The 19,040-nt window shown below is 38.4% G+C and overlaps 1 protein-coding gene and 1 long non-coding RNA gene across 2 annotated transcripts in view; one reads left to right on the top strand and one right to left on the bottom strand.

Moving 5' to 3' along the window:
* LOC122972278 overlaps positions 1-4,873 on the top strand; it is a 103,231-nt gene extending 98,358 nt beyond the window's left edge. The window contains exons 4-5 of the mRNA XM_044339276.1: positions 4,139-4,185; positions 4,584-4,873. Of these exons, the coding sequence (XP_044195211.1) occupies positions 4,139-4,185; positions 4,584-4,833 (297 nt within the window). The 3' untranslated portion in view covers positions 4,834-4,873. The remainder of the gene's footprint in view (positions 1-4,138; positions 4,186-4,583) is intronic.
* LOC122972301 lies at positions 1,578-18,496 on the bottom strand. The gene is made up of 3 exons (XR_006399709.1): positions 18,486-18,496; positions 8,091-8,097; positions 1,578-1,683 (listed from the first exon to the last, which is right to left on the bottom strand). It is a non-coding gene; the product is annotated as an uncharacterized LOC122972301 (long non-coding RNA).
* Between the last annotated feature and the right edge of the window lie 544 nt (positions 18,497-19,040).

A 19,040-nucleotide genomic window follows, 5' to 3' on the forward strand; every position in this document is an offset into this window, starting at 1 on the left:
CCTGAATACGGACAAGTGATGCGAGTGTGAAAAGATGGAGCCTAACTGGACTAACCGGACCTGTCATGGAGATTATTTTGTCAACTATTGTATCACTTTTATTAATTTATAAGCCTGTAAAATATTTGAACATCTACGTTTCCATGACAACTGTGCAAACTCCATCTGCCGAGGAAGACTTTGACATGATAGAAAGCTCCAGAACAGTAGAAACACCAACAGACAGAAACATAACTGTTGTATAACTGTCCTTCAATGTTCTCTGATTTTACCAGAGAACCAAGATGACGAAGACTGACCTCATCAACCTTCTGGATGATTTGGCAGATGATGAATTCAAGAACTTCAAGTGGCTCCTGAAGGATGAAAAGGTTGAAGACATTAAACCCATCAAAGTGAACAAGCTGGCGAAGGCAGACAGGCCAGACACTGTGGATCTGATGGTGCAGAAATATGAATTTGCTGGAGCTGTGAAGGTGATGAAGAGCGTTTTAAAGAAGATCAACAGGAATGATCTGGTGATGAAGCTGCCAAACATCAGCTCAGGAGCAGAAGGTCAGTCACAGGAAGAGACAAACATGACATCACATCAGTCAGAGAAATGCTTTTATATCACATCATATTTGATTTTAGATGTAATGACAGTCATTACTGAGACCTGTGTTACAGTTTCATGGCAGCAAAGTCACATTTCACCAATAATCTCTGCTCATGAATTGCAGATCATTTGTGAGTCCCACAAAAATCAATTCAAATTGTGAATTGTCCCTAAGCTTAAAAAGTATTTTTGTAGCATATTGCTCGGCTCCAGTCTGAATCACAAACCTGATGGTGGCGCTAGAGGAAAGGTTTGATGATCACCAAAGTCAGTAGTCAAGTCAAGTTTAATTATAAAGCACATTTCATACGACAATATGAACAAATACATTTTAGAAAAAGGAACATAAAGTACATAAACATAAAGTTGTCAGTGACAGGGGCTTCATGCAGCTAATTAATGTTTTTTACACCAAACACACAAGTTTAAACATCACAACAACGTAGAGCTGAAACCTCTCGTCAATTAATGAATGTCACCTTGAACTGGGATGGACGCTTTTTGGCATTTATAGACCAAACAATCAGTTAATTGATAAAATAATCAGTAATGAAAATAATCATCAGTTTCAGCTCTAAATCAGAGCTCCTGCTGCTGCTCTGTGGGTGCAGCTTAAATCTCGCAGCATTTTTATTTTGCTCCTGTTCTTTTCACCTCTATGAGCTCTCAGCTGGTTATTGAACACAGATACTTCCTCATCTTCCAGGTCCTGATCCGGCAGAGACTCCGAGTGCCCCCCCAGACGAGAAGCTGATGTCTGCTCAGAGACAGTTTATTGACAGAGTGTCTGAACCTGTTCTACACCAGCTGCTGGATAAACTCCTGCAGCGTGGGGTCATAAATGATGGTGAAATGGAGTTTGCTGGAACACTTAACAGAGCAGAGAAAGCACGACTGGTGATCGACGTGGTGCGAAAAAAAGGAACAGAAGCCAGTTCAGCTCTCTGTGAGGTGGATCCATTTCTTTCATCAGAGCTGGAGTCAGGTACAGTAGCAGAAAGTCTCCCACCAACATCTTCAGTTCTCAGGTGTTTCTCTATTGTTAAACAACATTTTGTAAGAATCTTAAAACTCACAACACTGTGCTGCACCAGATCAAGTTTCATAGCCTGAACTTTTAGTGAGTTTGAATCAATATGAAACATAAATTATCTTATTAACGCTGGTATTTAAATAATAGCACAGACAAATAAAGTCTGTTTTCACCCCCTAATTAACTCCAGTTGCTTCTTCTATGCTCAAAAAATGTTTATTCTGCTGCATAATTTAACAAAAAAAGTTTCATTTCGAGGTCGACCCTGTGCTCTGTTCTGTAAATTAATCACATAAGACTGAAAACGTATCCTGTTTGATTCATTGAATACTGAAAATGTGCAGCTATAAGATCACTGAAGACATAAAAAATAACAAGAAAAAATGTAGTTAAAACATCTGAAGGTCTGAACGCAGCCTTAAAAAGTTTTATATCCATGTTTGTCAGCAGCCCAGTCGCCACAATAAAATGTTGGCATTATATGTTTCTGCAGACCACAGATACGTTGAATCTCTACGTTTCAATATGTATAATATCAGCATTTCTACAATATGTATCACAGGGAAACTGACTTAGTTCAGATGACATCTATATGAGCTGACTTCCTCATGTGGAGGAGGCGGGTTGGAGGGTGGATGGATAGATAGTAAGTTCATGATCCTCAGCGACCATTACTATGGTGAAGACGCCAGCTAAAGCTGTGACATAACAGACATAACATATATTCAGTATAACATTATATTATACTGCAGACCGGCAGTATAATATAATGACTAAACAACTTGATTTCTCAGAGTCAAAGGTGCTGAATTAAAGGACACTTTTGTGTTTTTGTGTTGAGAAATATCGAGGATGTCATTCAAATCTGCAGTGAGTTACTTCCTGGTAGCGGGTCATCCGGTCCGCCAACAGGACTAAGAAATAAAAACGAGGATAAGTAATGTTGAGTAATGTAGTGGTTACAGTTTAAAAATGAATTACAAATGAGGAAAAAAAACAATACAGCTTCTGTGCTCCCAAGTCCTGAATGACAGAAAAAAATGTTCAGGCACAAAGACAACTTCCAATAGAAATACATTAGTTTGAAAGACAAAAAAAAAGGAAAATTGGTGTCCATGTACACAAATCAATAGATTAAATTTGACTATTTGATGAATGACCATGAGACTGAACTCCTATATAGTGGGAGATTGTTGTTTTAACGCCTCAGTTTTTGTCCAGATTAAACAAACGAGATATCAAGTGTTAATCAATGAGCATTAGAGGTGATAGTAGGAGGATGTTGTTACTTTTGGACAGAGCCATTTTTTTCTGTTTTATATCATTGTGAACTCGATATTTATGAGTTTTGGTCTGTTGATCAGACAGAACTTTGAAACTGGAAGACATCACCTTGCACTCTGGGGAAATATAATAGAGATTTTAAGAATTTTCTGGTATTCTCTTCTGCTTTGTTCTGATCTATTTTGACTTTTGGGAAAGATGATGTGTTGCCTCACTGCAAGAAGGTCTGCAGTTTGAATCTCAGTCATTTCTGTGTTGAGTTTGGATTTTATCCTTGTGTTAAAATATCCAAAGTCATGGAGTGATGAATTAAAATGTTGCTGTGTTGACAGTTTATGCAAAACAAGACAGTTTGCTTCACTGCAATGATTGAAATAATACAGTAAAAACACTTAATGGACACTTTGTAAATCAAATTTAACTTTGGTTTTGGAGTAAATTTTGTTCAAACATGGTCTCGACTGAAAAATGACTGAAACTTTGTCTGAAACTTTTTACAGTATTTCTTTGCAATCTTGACTTTACTGGAAGGTTTTCCAGTAGAGACTAACAGGAGACATGTAGCGAAAGTCTCTGTCCAGCCTTAAATTGGGACTTTGTGTTGCAGCTTTCTGTATGAGTCTAACCCACTGGACCACAAGGATGTCCAGAAGTGAGTTTAACATCTGCTGTGTGTCTGCTTCTCAGGTCCGTCCACATCCAACACAACCCTCAATGTGTCTGAGGACAACAGAGAGGATCAGCTGGATCCTGATGATCCAGAGAAGTTGAAGCAGCAGCAGCTTGTGTGCAGGGAGAATCTGACCGGAACAAGTTACTGGCAGGTAGAGTCAATACAAATGTCCATTTTCTACTTTAACATGTTTATTAATGTGTTATTGATCAGACTCAGGTTCCTCCAGAGGTTAATACTCCTTACATCTAAACTCTCCTCGTTTCCTCTCCTCTCACTCGCTGCTCCTTCCTCCTCCATCAGAAACTCCTCATAATTCATTTCTGCCTCCTCATCTGTGAAACCACCAGCTGCTGTCTAACGTAGTCCTGCAGGATCTTTCACTGAAGAATGTAAAGTTAAAGAGCAACTGATCATTTAATCGTGAACTAGTGATAATCAGGTGATGAATAAACAGTGCAGAGTGCAGGTGGAGTAGAAACTGAAGCAGTGAGGTTCATGTCCTGGTGGTCAGTTTCTGTTACTAATGTTGTCACTTTCTACATTTTAGGACTTCAGACCCGAAGTGCTGACTGAGTCTGCAAACATTTCATACAGGTAACCAAAACAGAAAATGCAGAATATTTCATCCTTGAACATAGTCACCTCCTTTCAGTGATGACACCTCACCTCCTTTCAGTGATGACACCTCACCTCCTTTCAGATGGTTCCACTCTGTTCAGTAGTTTAACTTCAGACTTAACTGTTGTTTCAACTCTTTTCAGTGATGAAACTTTGCTTTTAACACTTTCCAGACTCTTCATGCTCCTGCAGCTGCTGCTTCACTCACCTCTTGTCCAGCAGTTCAGTTTGCTCTACAGCTTTTTAAGCACTGCAGCAGTCACAGCACATTTTGTTCAGCAAATTCATTCTTTAGTTTTTATTCATTCAAACCAGGAAAAAGGCTGAATGAGCTTGTGTTTGTGTTGTTTAATCAGCTCCTCTGTGTCCTACAGGTTCAGGGGTCCTGGTCCAGGTGTGTTCCGGTGTACTTTGACTGGACTGGTGTTTGTTATGACTCAGGAGGCGGAGCTGCGGTACAGGACTGTCCAATGGGATGAAAGTCACCTACAACAAGTTGGCAAGATGGCTGCAGGGCCGCTGTTCAACATCCAGAGTCCTGACGGTGCTGTCCGTCAGCTCCAGCTGCCACACTGTGAAACCATGGATGGTAAGCTGATTATTGTGCTTTGTGAGTTTTATTAAAACAACGATAAGACTCCTGTTAGTGCACCGACACTAACAGACTTCCCACCCACCAACACTGACAGTCATGTTGGATGATTTGACCGACCTGGAAAACTGTTTAATTCTTCACTCACCAGACTGAGTGTCCTAGAAATCAAATAAAATGAGCACTAACATTATAATGAGGTTGTTGTTAATAAAATAAATCTGATGTTTTCACATTTCCACTCCCTGAAGGTCCGCTGTCTGTCGCCCACATCGCTGGTGATGAAATGAGCTTCCTGGAGCCGCTGGAGATTACAAACACTCATGTGGTTGTGAACGTCCCTCATCTCTCTGCCTTTGGCCTGGTCCGGGATCTCAATAAGAGATTAATGAACAGCAGACCAACAATTAGTTGCCAGGTTCTGCTGTTCCTTCGACCTGTGAACACATGTCTTCAAAAACTCAATGTGTTTCTGCTGCCAGGCAACGTTGATCTGGACGAGGTAAAACTATCTGTCATACAGTATGTGCTTACCATCAACCTGAACTCTTGTTTTAAACCACAGCTGTTTCAAAACAGGCTGAACAGTCAGCTACAACTCACTCCTCTATACCTGTTATCAAACCTTATCAAGCTGTAGTAAGAATAATTCAGAATAATAATGATCTGAACTGGAAATCTTCAGATTGCTCTTTCATTTTTAATTTTTTTCTGGGTTATTTCTGGAGTGCATATATCTGCTTCCTTGAAATTTCGTAGGGGGCGCTATGGAGCCAGTTTGCATTACTGATTGAATATTGTCATGTAGACGTGTTCAGACCGGGACTCTTATCAAACATGGAAAGTTTGGGGCAGATTGGAGCATTTACACTAAAGTTATAACAGTTTCCTCTGGAATGGCGAAACATCAAAATTCAACGCCACGCCACAGCCACACGCTTCAACGATTACTAAATCTTTTAATAACTTTTGATCACAAACTAGTCTAGATGACACACACTGATTTTGAAGTCGTTATGATGAATTCAGTAAGAGGAGTTCGTCAAAAGTGTAAGACATGCGAAATCGCCAAAATTGACAACTAAATTCAAAATGGCCGACTTCCTGTTGAGTTTCAGCTATGGGTCCAATAGATTTTTTTTGCGCGCCCTGGCATGATACATGTGTGTACCAATTTTAATACATGTAGGTTTAACGTGGCGTGGGGGCTGCTTCGTTGAAATATTGTAGGGGGCGCTGTAGAGCCATTCTGCCACACTTATGCCAGCCACCAATACGATATTATAGACTGTAAGACCTGCCATGTGTGTGCAAAGTTTTGTGAGTTTTCAAGCATGTCTTGGCCCTTAAAAACAGCTTTGTATTTTGTGGTGAACAATGTGTTGCCATGGCAACAGCTTTTGATGTAAACTCAAAGGCTTCAGGAGTTATCATCATCAACGTCTTACACCTTGGCTTACCAAATTTTATGTGTTTCTGACTAACCTGCTAGGAGTAGTTTGCAAAAGAGTGGCACTTAAAACTTCCTGTTGCCAGTAGGTGGCGCTATGACTCAGATCCAATATTGACACATGGATGTCTTCAGGGCGGGACTCTTTACAATCACAAAAGGTTTAGGTCTCTTAGGATCATGTATGCCGGAGTTATGACTGTTTCACTTTTCATGGCGAAGGATCGAAATTCTACCCCCGGCCACGCCCCCTTGGCAATGTCGAAAACTCACCGTTTTGATAACTTTTCATCTCCCAGGTCGGTAGATGATACTGACTGAATTTGAAGTTGCTGAGGTCAAATCTCTAGGAGGAGTTCGTTAAAGTATGCGGCCTGGAAATGACCAAATTGGCGTCAAAATCGCAACTTTTACCCAAAATGGCCGACTTCGTGGTGGACTTGGGGTATGTGTCCAAGAGACTTTTTGGTGCATCTGGTCATGATACATAAGCATACCGAACTTTGTTCTACGACAATCCGTATTGAATTTTTTTTTCAATTCATTTTCCAAATGTTCTAGGGGGCGCTGTCGAGCCATTTTGCAAGACCCATAAAATATAAAATTTTCGCCACTTTTGATGTATGTACAAAGTTTAACAACTTTTCGTGCATGTTTAGGCCCTCAAAAATGCATTTGTTTCGGTAGAAAAATAATAGAGAAAAATTCCTTGAGTTACAATAGGGCCTTCGCACTGTCAGTGCTCGGGCCCTAATTAACAACATATAACTTTATCTATATTTTCAACATAAAACTGCTTCTACAGGATCTCCTGGACAGATAAAAAGGGAAATCCTTTACAAACATTACAGTGATGGAGGCTTGTTTACTTCCACCTACAACTCGTCCAGATTCATCTATAGATGTCCAGCATGTACAAGAACAGAATATGAATAATGCAGAGAAGTCATTGTCTGTCTGAGAATAAACACCATAATAAAAATGTTTTATCACTGAAGGTTAAAGCCCAACAAGGAGAAGCTGAGTACATTGAGAGCTCTTCCAACTGTGATCTCATCATTGGTCAAAGTTACAGTGTTCACTGTGATGAGGCCTCCAGGATACAGCCTGAGGTGAGTCAGTTCTAAAACACTTCTAATGGTTACAATCTTAATTATTATATTTACAATTTTGGAAAATAGATTCACAATCAGAGTACTAGATAAACATTTTTTACAACAGGTATGAAAATGACACTTTGTTTCTGGTTTCAGAATCAAGAATTTCGCCCGAAGTACGGGCCAAATTCCCCCCCAACATTTGAGGTTGTCCTCCCCATAAACCAAGAGGAAGTGACTTTGATGGTCAAAGACCAAGAGGGGACACCAGTGTGGAAACGTGTTGTGTATCTGAATCTAACAGGTAAATCTTTCACTCTGCTGCAGCAGAACTTCACCTCATGTCAGAGTTTAGACCTCAGTTACAATCTACAATCCACAAGACATTATTGCTCTAATAATGAATCAAAGATCCACTTCTGGATTTGTGATGCAGCCTTCAGACAATGTTACAGAATTCTGAGAGGTTGTATTTAAGAAAGAAAAAAGATGTATTTTAGATAAATCTGGATGAAAAAATATTTGGTCTGCTGACTAATTTCTAAATCAAAACAAAGATGGCAGCCCGTCAGCTACCTGGATAGGAAACTGAGTTGAAATTTGGGAAAATGGTTAAAAATCTTTTTTATCATTCAGTGGATTAAATGTTTTCATCCAGATGTTTGGAAGAGTGTTTTATGATTCTTGAAATACATTTTAGAAAAAGGTTTGTTATAAACAAAGACAGTTTCTCAAACATCACAGATTACCTGATGGTTAAACTGATGGTTATCTGTGTCTGTTTATGTGAAAAGTGTCGCTCTGCATGTTAATGAACATTAGTATGATGTTAGCCATCTCAGATTTATGGGCATACAGGTGGTTAATATGCCCAAACATGGAGGGAAGAGGTACAGACTGTTGCTCCAGACAGAGATGGATCGTGGATGTTTTTTTTTTTTTTTGCAAAATCTTACATCTAACGGCTTAAATGAGGATTTTTCTTGAAATGTTTTTGTGAAGAAGTTGTTTCTGAATTGTCAGATACCTGGATAGTTCCTCCCCGTCTCCTGCCATGTGGAGATTTTGTTAAAATGTTCATCGTTTCTAAAAGGTCTCTGCTTAAAAGTGACTGTTGGGTTATTAAACAACAGTCTTTTCTCTGGTTATCTTCCAGGTCCAAGAAGAGAAAATCTACAGAGGAATCTCCCAGAAGGAGACACCGTCCCAACAGGAGACACCGTCCCAGCAGAGGTAAACGGTTTTAGAAGTTGACATTAAACAGCCTCTCTAACGTTTTTGTTATTAGCAACAAAATACCAGATTAATACCAGACTTTTTAAATAGTTCAATAGATAAATAATTGTTTTAGATAAAGATAAAGATAAAACCTCTAGAAAGTGTGGATTGAATCAAAGCTTCACTGACGTCTCTCAACTGAAAACAAACTGATTGTTTTGATTTTTGTGACACACCAAGAAGGTTTAATAATTTATGTAGTTTGACATAAAAAACAACGAGAAAAAAGGCAGTTAAAAGTATAGACTGTAAACACAAGTATCATTGTTATTGGTGCAATATTAGATCTGTCAAACTGATGATGTTTTTGCAGAAACCTGAACTAAATAACAGAAAATCCCGGTGAAGATTATGTGAAGGTTCATCACTATGAACGACTCCTCACATACACATCATCATTTGATCCATTGTTTATTTAATATGAATTAAATATTAATTAGAGCAGCTTTTAGTTTCTGAACCAAGTACAACCTGATCAAATATTTATAAAATATGAATAACTTGTGACATAATATAAAAGTACCAAACTTAAGTGTAATTTTTTGTGCAAGATTATATATGTATATGTTTGTTACTCTTTCATATTTAGGCAGCACTTTACATTCCAGCTCGGTAATAACAAGGTAACAGTGGGGTAATATTTTGATAATAATAATAGTCAAAATTGGTGATTACCAGACTTTTAATGTTGTGATTTGTAACCTGGAAACAAACCTGGTAGTTTCTGTGTAATAGTCATGCCTTACTACCAGTTTCTACATTTCTCTGTTCTGTATTTTTCTGTGTCTTATGCTAACAAATTGTTGCTAACTTTGGAGCTAACCACCTTCACTTTTCCAGCACTTGGGGAAACAGACGTGACTTTTAGCATTTATTAACTGACACACTGTAGTCTGTAATGTACTTTTACTTACTTTATTTATTTATTTACTTACTTCCTATTCCTTAACAGAGTTACGCTACCAACAGTTTCCCAGGCAACAACACAGAGGTTGATTCACGTACCAGAACAGCGCTGCACAGATATGATATGATGATGAATGGATATTCATTTGGTTATCAAATATTTTTTTAAAAATTTGGCCTGGCGGGGGTTCTCGTTGTGACATTATGGAGAACCACTGATTCAGTAAACGCTCAGTATGTTCAGTAAACGTTAGTTAAGTGTTGAGTACAGTTAGACCCAGCAGGCTCCATCAGGTTGGGCGAGTTCAAAGTTGTTAAAACAACGGGGGTGTTTTGAATACATATATACATTTTCACAGGTAATTTGTTAGTCTGTCCCTCCTGCCACAGGAAATAATGGATTAACCCTGGAAAGCTGTTGATGTAGCACTTTTCTCCTTATGAAAGTAACACGGTGATTATTCGACCAATGAGAATTTAGTCAGACGAGAGCATATCGACCTTCTAATCGACCAGTCGACCAGCAGACTACAGCCCTAGATATTATATTAAACTAACACCAGCACCAAGAGGCATAGTGATTACCTGGAAACACACCTGGTAGGCCCAACTCTACCACTTTTAACTAAACATGTGGTGTTGTTGATGAAAAGTTTGAGAAATATGTGCTGCTCATGTAGATATTTCACTCATCAAACTTCACAGCAAAGCCTTTTATGAACATGTTTTTTAATTATGGTATTTTGATGCTGAAGAAAATACACATTTTTTATATCTTACATAACATGAAAGGAAGGGTATGCATTTTGCAGCACTGATTCATGGCTATTACACAGTGGGTCATATTCTCATGGAGGTGCAACGACCAGCACAAGCAGCGCTCTGGCTGTTTGGTATTTCTGACCTTGAAACTCACTTTGCCTGTCTGTGTGGTATTTTGGTGACCAGCACAGAGCACACGGTGCACATGAGGGAGGAGAAGCGCAGACAGATGGGAGGTCCATTGAAATGAAGCAGCGCAAAGACAGTTGTTGTATTTTGGTTCAAATTTGGTCCTAGATGTCGCTCTAAAAATGGACGTCTCAGAACCACGTCTATTTACGGCACAACGTCAATACGCTGCTGCTTTGGTGATTTTATCAACAGGATTAAACTAAATACTTGCTGCAGACGTGCTGCAACAATTATTAATGCTTAAAATATAAATAACACTTCAATTAAGCACTCCAACCAAAGTCAGCACAGAAAATAACATTTAATGTGGTTAAAGCAGGAAAGTCAATCAGTCTGCATTGATCTATAAATGAATGTGGGTGATTCACCTGTTTACACCTGGTATTAACATGCGTCTCTGGTGATCTGATCACAAGTGGACAGCTCTAAGTACAGATTGAGGACGCAGTGAGATAGGATCACTCAGACCATATTTGGAGGTGGTCTGGACCGCATGTGGCCACATTCATTCAGCAGTGTAGACACAGTGCATCCTGGGCCACATTGAAGGACCGCCTACTCAACTAACATCCTCTATTTTCCGGCAGACCAGGCACGGGAAGGACGTTGCTGCCTCCCAGTCCGTCCAAAGCTGTTCAACTTATTTGATAACAGGATAAATGCATTATTTTGTTTTTCTGTTTTTCATGTGAATTAAACAAAATCCATTTTGCATTTTTTCCTGTTTTTCCTGTTCCCCAAACATGTTTTCCTCTTCAAATCAGCAGTTGGAATAGAAATTAAATCAAAACCAGAAAATAACTTGTTTTTCGCTCGTCTGTCTAAAAATATTTCAGAAGCTAAATGTGATTCTGTTTACCCTTGATAGTTTCCTCTGTCCTGTCAAGTTGATAATTACAGTTTTTAGTTTTGCTGTGCTGCTCGACATGATGAGCTCAGGATTTATCAGAAGGACGGCTGATTTACTCCCAACAGTCTCACTGTATGTGTTTGAATAATTAATGAAGTAATGTTGCTGTGCCTCACGCGTAAATGCGCACAGCGTCTCTCAATGTGGAGAAGCAGCTGCAGGGAGATCGCTGCATATAAGTCTATATTTGTTATATGCCATATATACGCTTTTATGCTTTTGTGTGCGTCTGTGTGTGTGTATGTTCAGACACATTGTGAGAGCCAATCATTGTATATTTGTTTGTCCTGTCATCAAACAAGTTGAACACAGCTTTGGATGGAGGGTAAATAGACCTCCAGTCCTCCCACCAGTTAAAAACAACATGAATTTGGGCTTTGCAAACAGATATTATATGGTTATTTGCATACAGAGCAGGGAAGTGACAACCGATCACAAGTGGTAACTGTAGCATGTGGAGACGCATGTTGGTGTAAACAGGGTCTTATAGTATCTGTTGTCCACAGCTGCTTTATACCGTATGAAGCTTCTCCTTCAGTTCATTAAATCTCTGCAGCATCTGAAGGCAGCAGGACTGATATGTTGATAAATCTGCAGCCTCTGAGAAGTGCTGCGCTAGAGCACAGCGCTGTTACGCACAGCTGTTCACTGTGTTTACCTTCATTAAATCACCTGATGTCACCAGGTTGATACAGAATAACCACACACACCTCTACACACATCAGACTGGTCGGTTATAACTCAGTATTTTGCTTTTATATGAAAGAGGCGTCGGGTTAGCAGCTCATCAGCCTCTTTTCAAACTTTCTTTTTAGCAAAAGTAACGTCTCATGTTTTATCCTTGAAACAAATTACGATGCAAACTCTGTTGAGTAACATCAATTATTAGTATCATGCAACCATGTACGAGATGAGATACATGAGAATCATTGCTGAAATAGCGATGGTCCAATAGAATCATATAAACGGCTTCACCAAATCAATGTCTTTATTTCTTTCTATTGTTATCATAGTAACTAACTGATGAATAAAACTACTCCATCTGTCTTTGGCTGCGGATTTGTGGTGATGTGTGTTAATGTCATTGTGCTCTGAGCCGTCCAGACATTTCCTGAAGAAAAGCTTTCTGTTTGTTGAGCTGTCGTTATCACATTTAACTGTGATTGGCTCAGCTGTTTCAGAGCTATGAGAGCAGTGATGTGACTGGCTGAGAGAGTATTTATTAATCACCACACTGGCTGATCTATATTTACCTTCACTGAGCCCTTTTGCATGTTGCATTGCTGCACAGACATAAACCAAAATAGCAGGTGTGCATGGAGACACCCATACAGTCCGTGCACGTAAGAACTACCACCTTGTGCTTGTCGTTGCACATGCACAGTTAAAATAGGGCCCACAAACTACCAGGTGTTTTTCCAGGTAATCACTGTGCATCTTGGTGTTGGTTTAATCTAATAACATGAAATAAGTAGAACCATGTAGTTATGCAGTTTGTATCTTCAGATGTCTTTCCGCAATATTACCCCTTTGTTTTTGGCCCCTTGTTACAAAACTAAGTCTAATATTACCTAGTTATATCCATTGTTAATGCCAAGCTATTACTTGTTAATTACCATTATATTTACATTATTACCTCTTAATTATCAAAATATCACACCACTATTACCATGTTATTAATGAGCTGGAATATAAAGTGCTGCCCATGTTTGTATCATCTCATATTTTGACAAACTATATTATTGCTAAAAATGATCTCCATATATGACCAGCTACACGTTAATGCATCAGCCATAAAAATAATAGTTATAATATATAAGGATATAATTGACATAATGAGTAGCTTTACTTTTAATAGTTTAAGATAATTTAAGATAAAACTTCTGTACTTAAGTAAGATTTTAAATGAAGGACTTTTACTTGTAGTGGAGTATTTTTACACTGAATACTTCCTCCAGCGCTGATTAAAAGACTGTTTAAGACTGTTTCCTTGAAAACATTATTTATGATTCAATCAGCAACAATCAAAGTTAAAAAACAAACAAACATCTTGAGAGTTTAACACTCAGATAACCAGGACTGTGTTGGTTATTGATCAGATTTGATTGACAGAACCAATCCCACAATAGTCACCAGATGTTGATACAAATATTGATAAACCCTGATTGGTGGACGGAATGTTGGCTCCATGTTCATAGTGTGTATGTAGGTTCATGGTTATTTGAATATTTAGTAAATGTGTTTGTGAATATGCAGCACAACAGTATGATATCACCTGAAATGATGAAGGCCTGAAGGCAGGTTCAGCATCATCAGCAGTCTTGTAGAGGAGCACCGAGTCAAAACTCACATGTGAATATTTCAGAGTTAATCAGGTTTCTGCAGGCTTCAAATCTTTGTTGTTGTTTTTATTAGACCAAAAATTTGTTGTTTTCATAAAAAAATCTAACAATAGCATCAAGTGATTTACCAACAACATTGAAACAGTATATTTATACTCAGTTTGATACACTGGAACATTACAGCCTATACATACAGAGTGAGCAGATCCTGAAGAGTAACATGACATCATCTGAACTGACTGTCTTTTCCCATCAGACCAGTCAGACTGTGTACCCTGATAGATGGTGTGAAGGTGTGGCAGCAGTGGAAGAACATTTAATATTGTTCTTGCCTATAACAGAGATACTTGTTCTGTACTTAACTATTTCTGTTTTATGCTACTTAGTTTTTTTTCATTGTTCTGATGCATTGTTAGAAACTAAAGGCCCAGTTCTGACAAACACCCGAACTGTGTTTCTTCTTGCAGAACACAAAATGCTCCGAAAGGTTTTGAGTCTTCAAAACTCGTCATAGAATTATCAAAATCACAGACTGAACCTGCTGAGTTTATTGATCTTCTCTGGTATCATTAATCAGCATCATTAGTCAGGACTAGGACGTGATTTATCATAACTAGAGACAGACAGGAAGGATGAAACAGGATGAAAAAGGTTGATATTACAGGAGGATAGTCATCGTGTTTCACTTACTCTTTATTGGGGAACTGTTTTACTTACTGATACACTTATAAGATGTCTTCCTTTTTATTTAAAAGTTGTTTAAATTTTGAAGAGAGGTCCCTCATTTTCAGGCGTTCTCAGTCGCCAGAGTTCACTGAACTACAACAAACAGGTGAGGGGCTAAAGCAGAAGACTAACTGGACCTGTCATGGAGATTATTTTATTAATTTATAAACCTGTAAAATATCTAAACATCTACATTTCCATGACAACTGTGCAAACTCCATCTGCAGAAGAAGACTGTATGACACGATAGAAAGCTCCAGAACAGCTACTGAGTAGATTTGTGATGAGACGTTTTTACTGAAGATCCTCTTGAGTTTCTCTGACACTTTAACTACTGCGGCCAAACTGGGCCTTTTGTCCAATCAGTCAGATCAAGTAGAAACACCAACAGACAGAAACATAACTGTTGTATAACTGTCCTTCAATGTTCTCTGATTTTACCAGAGAGCCAAGATGATGAAGACTGACAACACTCTGGAATCAGGTAAGGAATTCAAGAAATTAAAGTTTTACCTGAAGGATGAAAAGGTGGAAGACATTAAACCCATCAAAGAGAGCCAGCTGTTGAAGGCAGACAGACAGGAAACTGTGGATCTGATGGTGCAGAAATATGAATTTGCTACGGCTGTGAAGGTGATGAAGAGCGTTTTAAAAAAGATCAGCAGGAATGATCTGGTGATGAAGTTGTCAAACATCAGCTCAGGAGCACATCAGTCAGAGAAATGCTTTTATATCACATCATATTAGTTTGTCATGTTTCAGCCTGCATGCAGACAGCAGATCTGTCTGACAGAGGACTTGATATGTTTCATTATTTTAGATTTAATGATGGACATTACTGAGACCTGTGTTACAGTTTCATGTTATCAAAGTCACATTTCACCAATAATCTTTGCTCGTGAATTGCAGGTCATTTGTGAGTCCCACTGAGTTTGCATGTTGCAGCTTTGTTGAAAATCCAAACTTTACTGAAGCAGCTTTTGGAGCAGATTGAAGTGACTTAGTGACACAGTCAGGCCCAGACTGGACAATCAATAATAAAAGTTAATATTATTTTTTATTAATGCGTTTTGGTGAAAATTTCAGTCAGTGAGTTCATACTTTGAGATCATAATTTAAAGTTATTGAGACAACACAACGTCTTCTGTCAGTATTCAAGCTAACTTACTGTAATTAGTTGAAACTTAACGATCTGTGTTATTTAATGTTTGTGTTGGTTAAAGGACTATTTTAACCTTTGATGGGTAACTGTTAGTGTATATCAGTAAACTGAGGAGGATGTTGTGCAGTTGTTAACTGTATTATATTGGTACATTAAAAGATATGCTGTGCTGTGCTCTTGCTTTTTTCTTCTTGAAGGTGGAGAGAGTAGCAGTGGTGCCACAGCAGTACAGAAGCCCACTACTTCAGAGCAACCTGCAGGTACAAGACATTTTCTATTTGTTAGTATATTAGTTGTTTATTTAGTTATTTATTATTTAATAAATATTGATTAAAAGTTAGTCCTTGTGTCGTCCTTCCGTAATAATATGTACCTTTGGTTTTATTTGAGGTTCATAACAGTACATAATACTAATCAGTTGTTGGTTCATTAGTTTGTTATTCACATGCACTAAAATTCACCAGAATGCAGGAAATCAAGTCTTTGTAACTATTATTTTCCTAGTGGAGAACCCCCAGACCCCCCGCTTAAAAACTTGGGGCTATATTTCACAGCCTGAATGATTTTCCCAGTCCGGCCCTGATAAATGGTAGAATGATAACGCCCACCTCGTCCAGCGCCACGCTCATTTTCAAATATATGCTGACTGAGAGCTAACAGCAGCTACAGTGGTGCTGGCCTGCTGGAGGAGGTCTCTGACTGTCTGAGGGAGGAAGAGCTGCTGGCAGCCACAAAAACAACAGAAATCCTCTTCACATCTCATCCTGCAGCTCTTCAGCTCTCCAGCTGTCTGATCCTGCAGTTGTCAGCTGGTAAAATCTTGTTTAAAATCTTGTTTGTAATGTTCAGTTTGTCACTTATTACAGAGATTCTTGCAGGCTTTCTATCGTTGCTATGGTGATTGCTGTGAACGCTGCTATCGCGTACTTACATGTTTTTTGAATCATTGTCTTTGCGTTTGCTGTTATGTAACTTTTTGATGATGTTCTCTCAATAAAAAACAGTTTTTTCAGGCATGAAATGAATTTAAAATCCAAAATTTGAAGCTTTGTGATTGGCTGACTGGAGTATCAGCCGCCCGGAAGTCTCTTCCTCACTGTCACCATGTTAAGGTTTTCTTTTAATGATATCTTTAACATTTCTCAACACAAAAACACAAAAGTGTCCTTGATAACTCAGCAATACAACAGGTTAATGTGAAGACCATCAGTCTTCATTATTTCTTCTTCGATTCTGAGAAATGTAGAAATACAATCTTTCTTAAAAAAATAGTCTTCCTCAATTAATATTGAGCCACAGCATCCAATAAAGAACTCCAATGTTGTGTGTGTGTGTGTGTGTATAAACGGGATGAAGACAGGGTTATCAACATTATCAACATTTCCAGGGTTGTGTGAATAGCAGCATATGCATGAATGACAACAGGTTGGTGTTTTCAGCACTAACCCAACTCAAGCACTTCAGGCCTTCCTCCAAACCTGGAGTAATGTACTAGATTGTCGGCAGTATTATAATACCTGAAGGTGACTCATTTTGGTCACCATGTCCACTAAAAAAGAAAAAAACAAACAAACATAAAGCTTCATTTTATATCTTGGGCTTTCAAAGTGCTTTCTGAAACTAGGTCTGGGACGGACTTTGTCCATGAAATGAGAAAATTAAAACTGTCATAGAGCTAAACCAAATACATGTGTTTGAAGTCTTATAATTCAGCAACAGAAGAGGCTTCAGACATGGGACTAACTGTTAGAGAGAGCTCTGATCATCAGCCATCATGTGAGTAGAGTCAACAACTGGGAGGCGGTAAAATATGGTTAAGATGGTTAGATATTTAAAATCTGATCACACAAAAGTGTTTACCATCACCTTAAACTCCTCAGTGTATTCTCAATTCAGTATTTACAACTCCCAATTCTAGGAAAAAAACAAAACAAACAAAAACAAACTACAGTTCCCTCGAGCTGCACCATACAGCTTGACACAAATCAGTAGTAGTTCTTTTCTCCTGTTTCTCCAGTTGTAGTTCTTCTGATTTGCAAAATAGGGTTGTAAATACAAAAGTTGTAAAATTATATATGTACTGAATATATCAAACATCTAGTAAAGCCGAACTAATAATTACACTGCAGCTAGATGATCTATGCCAAGAAAAAGTAAAAATGTCAGATATTTTAGCTGGTATTGTAGAAATGGGGTTTGGGTTGGTGTTCAGCATCAGTGGGAGTTATGCTGCACTTCAGACTGTGTTTAAGGAGCTATTTAAGGAGGTATTAAACTGCCTCCTGAATGCTTATCAATATGTTATAAATGCAGTAGATTAACGACTAACTGTCCTGCTTTCAGAGCGGTTTCTATGGTAACATACATTAAAAAGTCAACATTAACCATGAGGGAAACTGATCTTCTCCGGTCAGCCATTCACAAAGCTTAAAATTCAGGATTTCAAATTCAATTCATCCCTGGAGCGAACAGTTACAACTACGTGATAGCAGCGTTCATAGCAACCACCATAGCAACAATAGAAAGCCTGCAAGAATCTCCAAGTGACAAACTAAATATCACAAACATTCACTGAACGAATATTATGAAAATAAATTGCACGTTTCTCACTAGAAACGTTATCAAAACGCATTTTAATACCGATACCATCTTAAAATATTGCATTTTCCACTAAGAAATGAACGAATGGCAGCTATTTGTCTGTTTGAGCAGACAGGAACTTGACAGTCATGTGATGTTGACGCAGGCCAATGGGAGAGAAAAGGCCAAAAAACAAAACAAAACGTAGGCATCTGTCTGTCCGTCCGTCTTTTGTTCCTGATTGTAACCACCAGTCTGCAGTATAATATAATGTTATACTGAATATATGTCTATTACGTCATGGCTTTAGCTGGTGTCTTCACTATAGTAACGGTCGCTGAGGATCATGGGTAGGCTAATGTAGCCACTTCCGCTATCATCCAAAACTGACATAACAACTTGATTTCTCAGAGTCAAAGGTGAAATGATTAAAACCGATGACCGTAACATTAACCCATCATATTGCTGAGTTAAAGGACACTTACGTGTTTTTGTGTTGAAAAGTGTTGAGGATGTCATTCAAATCTGCAGTGAGTTACTTCCTGGTAGCGGGTCATCCGGTCCGCCAACAGGACTAAGAAATAAAAACGAGGATAAGTAATGTTGAGTAATGTAGTGGTTACAGTTTAAAAATGAATTACAAATGAGGAAAAAAAAACAATACAGCTTCCGTGCTCCCAAGTCCTGAATGACAGAAAAAAATGTTCAGGCACAAAGACAACTTCCAATAGAAATACATTAGTTTGAAAGACAAAAAAAAAGGAAAATTGGTGTCCATGTACACAAATCAATAGATTAAATTTGACTATTTGATGAATGACCATGAGACTGAAC

The sequence above is a fragment of the Thunnus albacares genome, chromosome 21 (genome assembly GCF_914725855.1).
Source record: "Thunnus albacares chromosome 21, fThuAlb1.1, whole genome shotgun sequence".
In the NCBI taxonomy this organism is placed as follows: Eukaryota; Metazoa; Chordata; class Actinopteri; order Scombriformes; family Scombridae; genus Thunnus; species Thunnus albacares.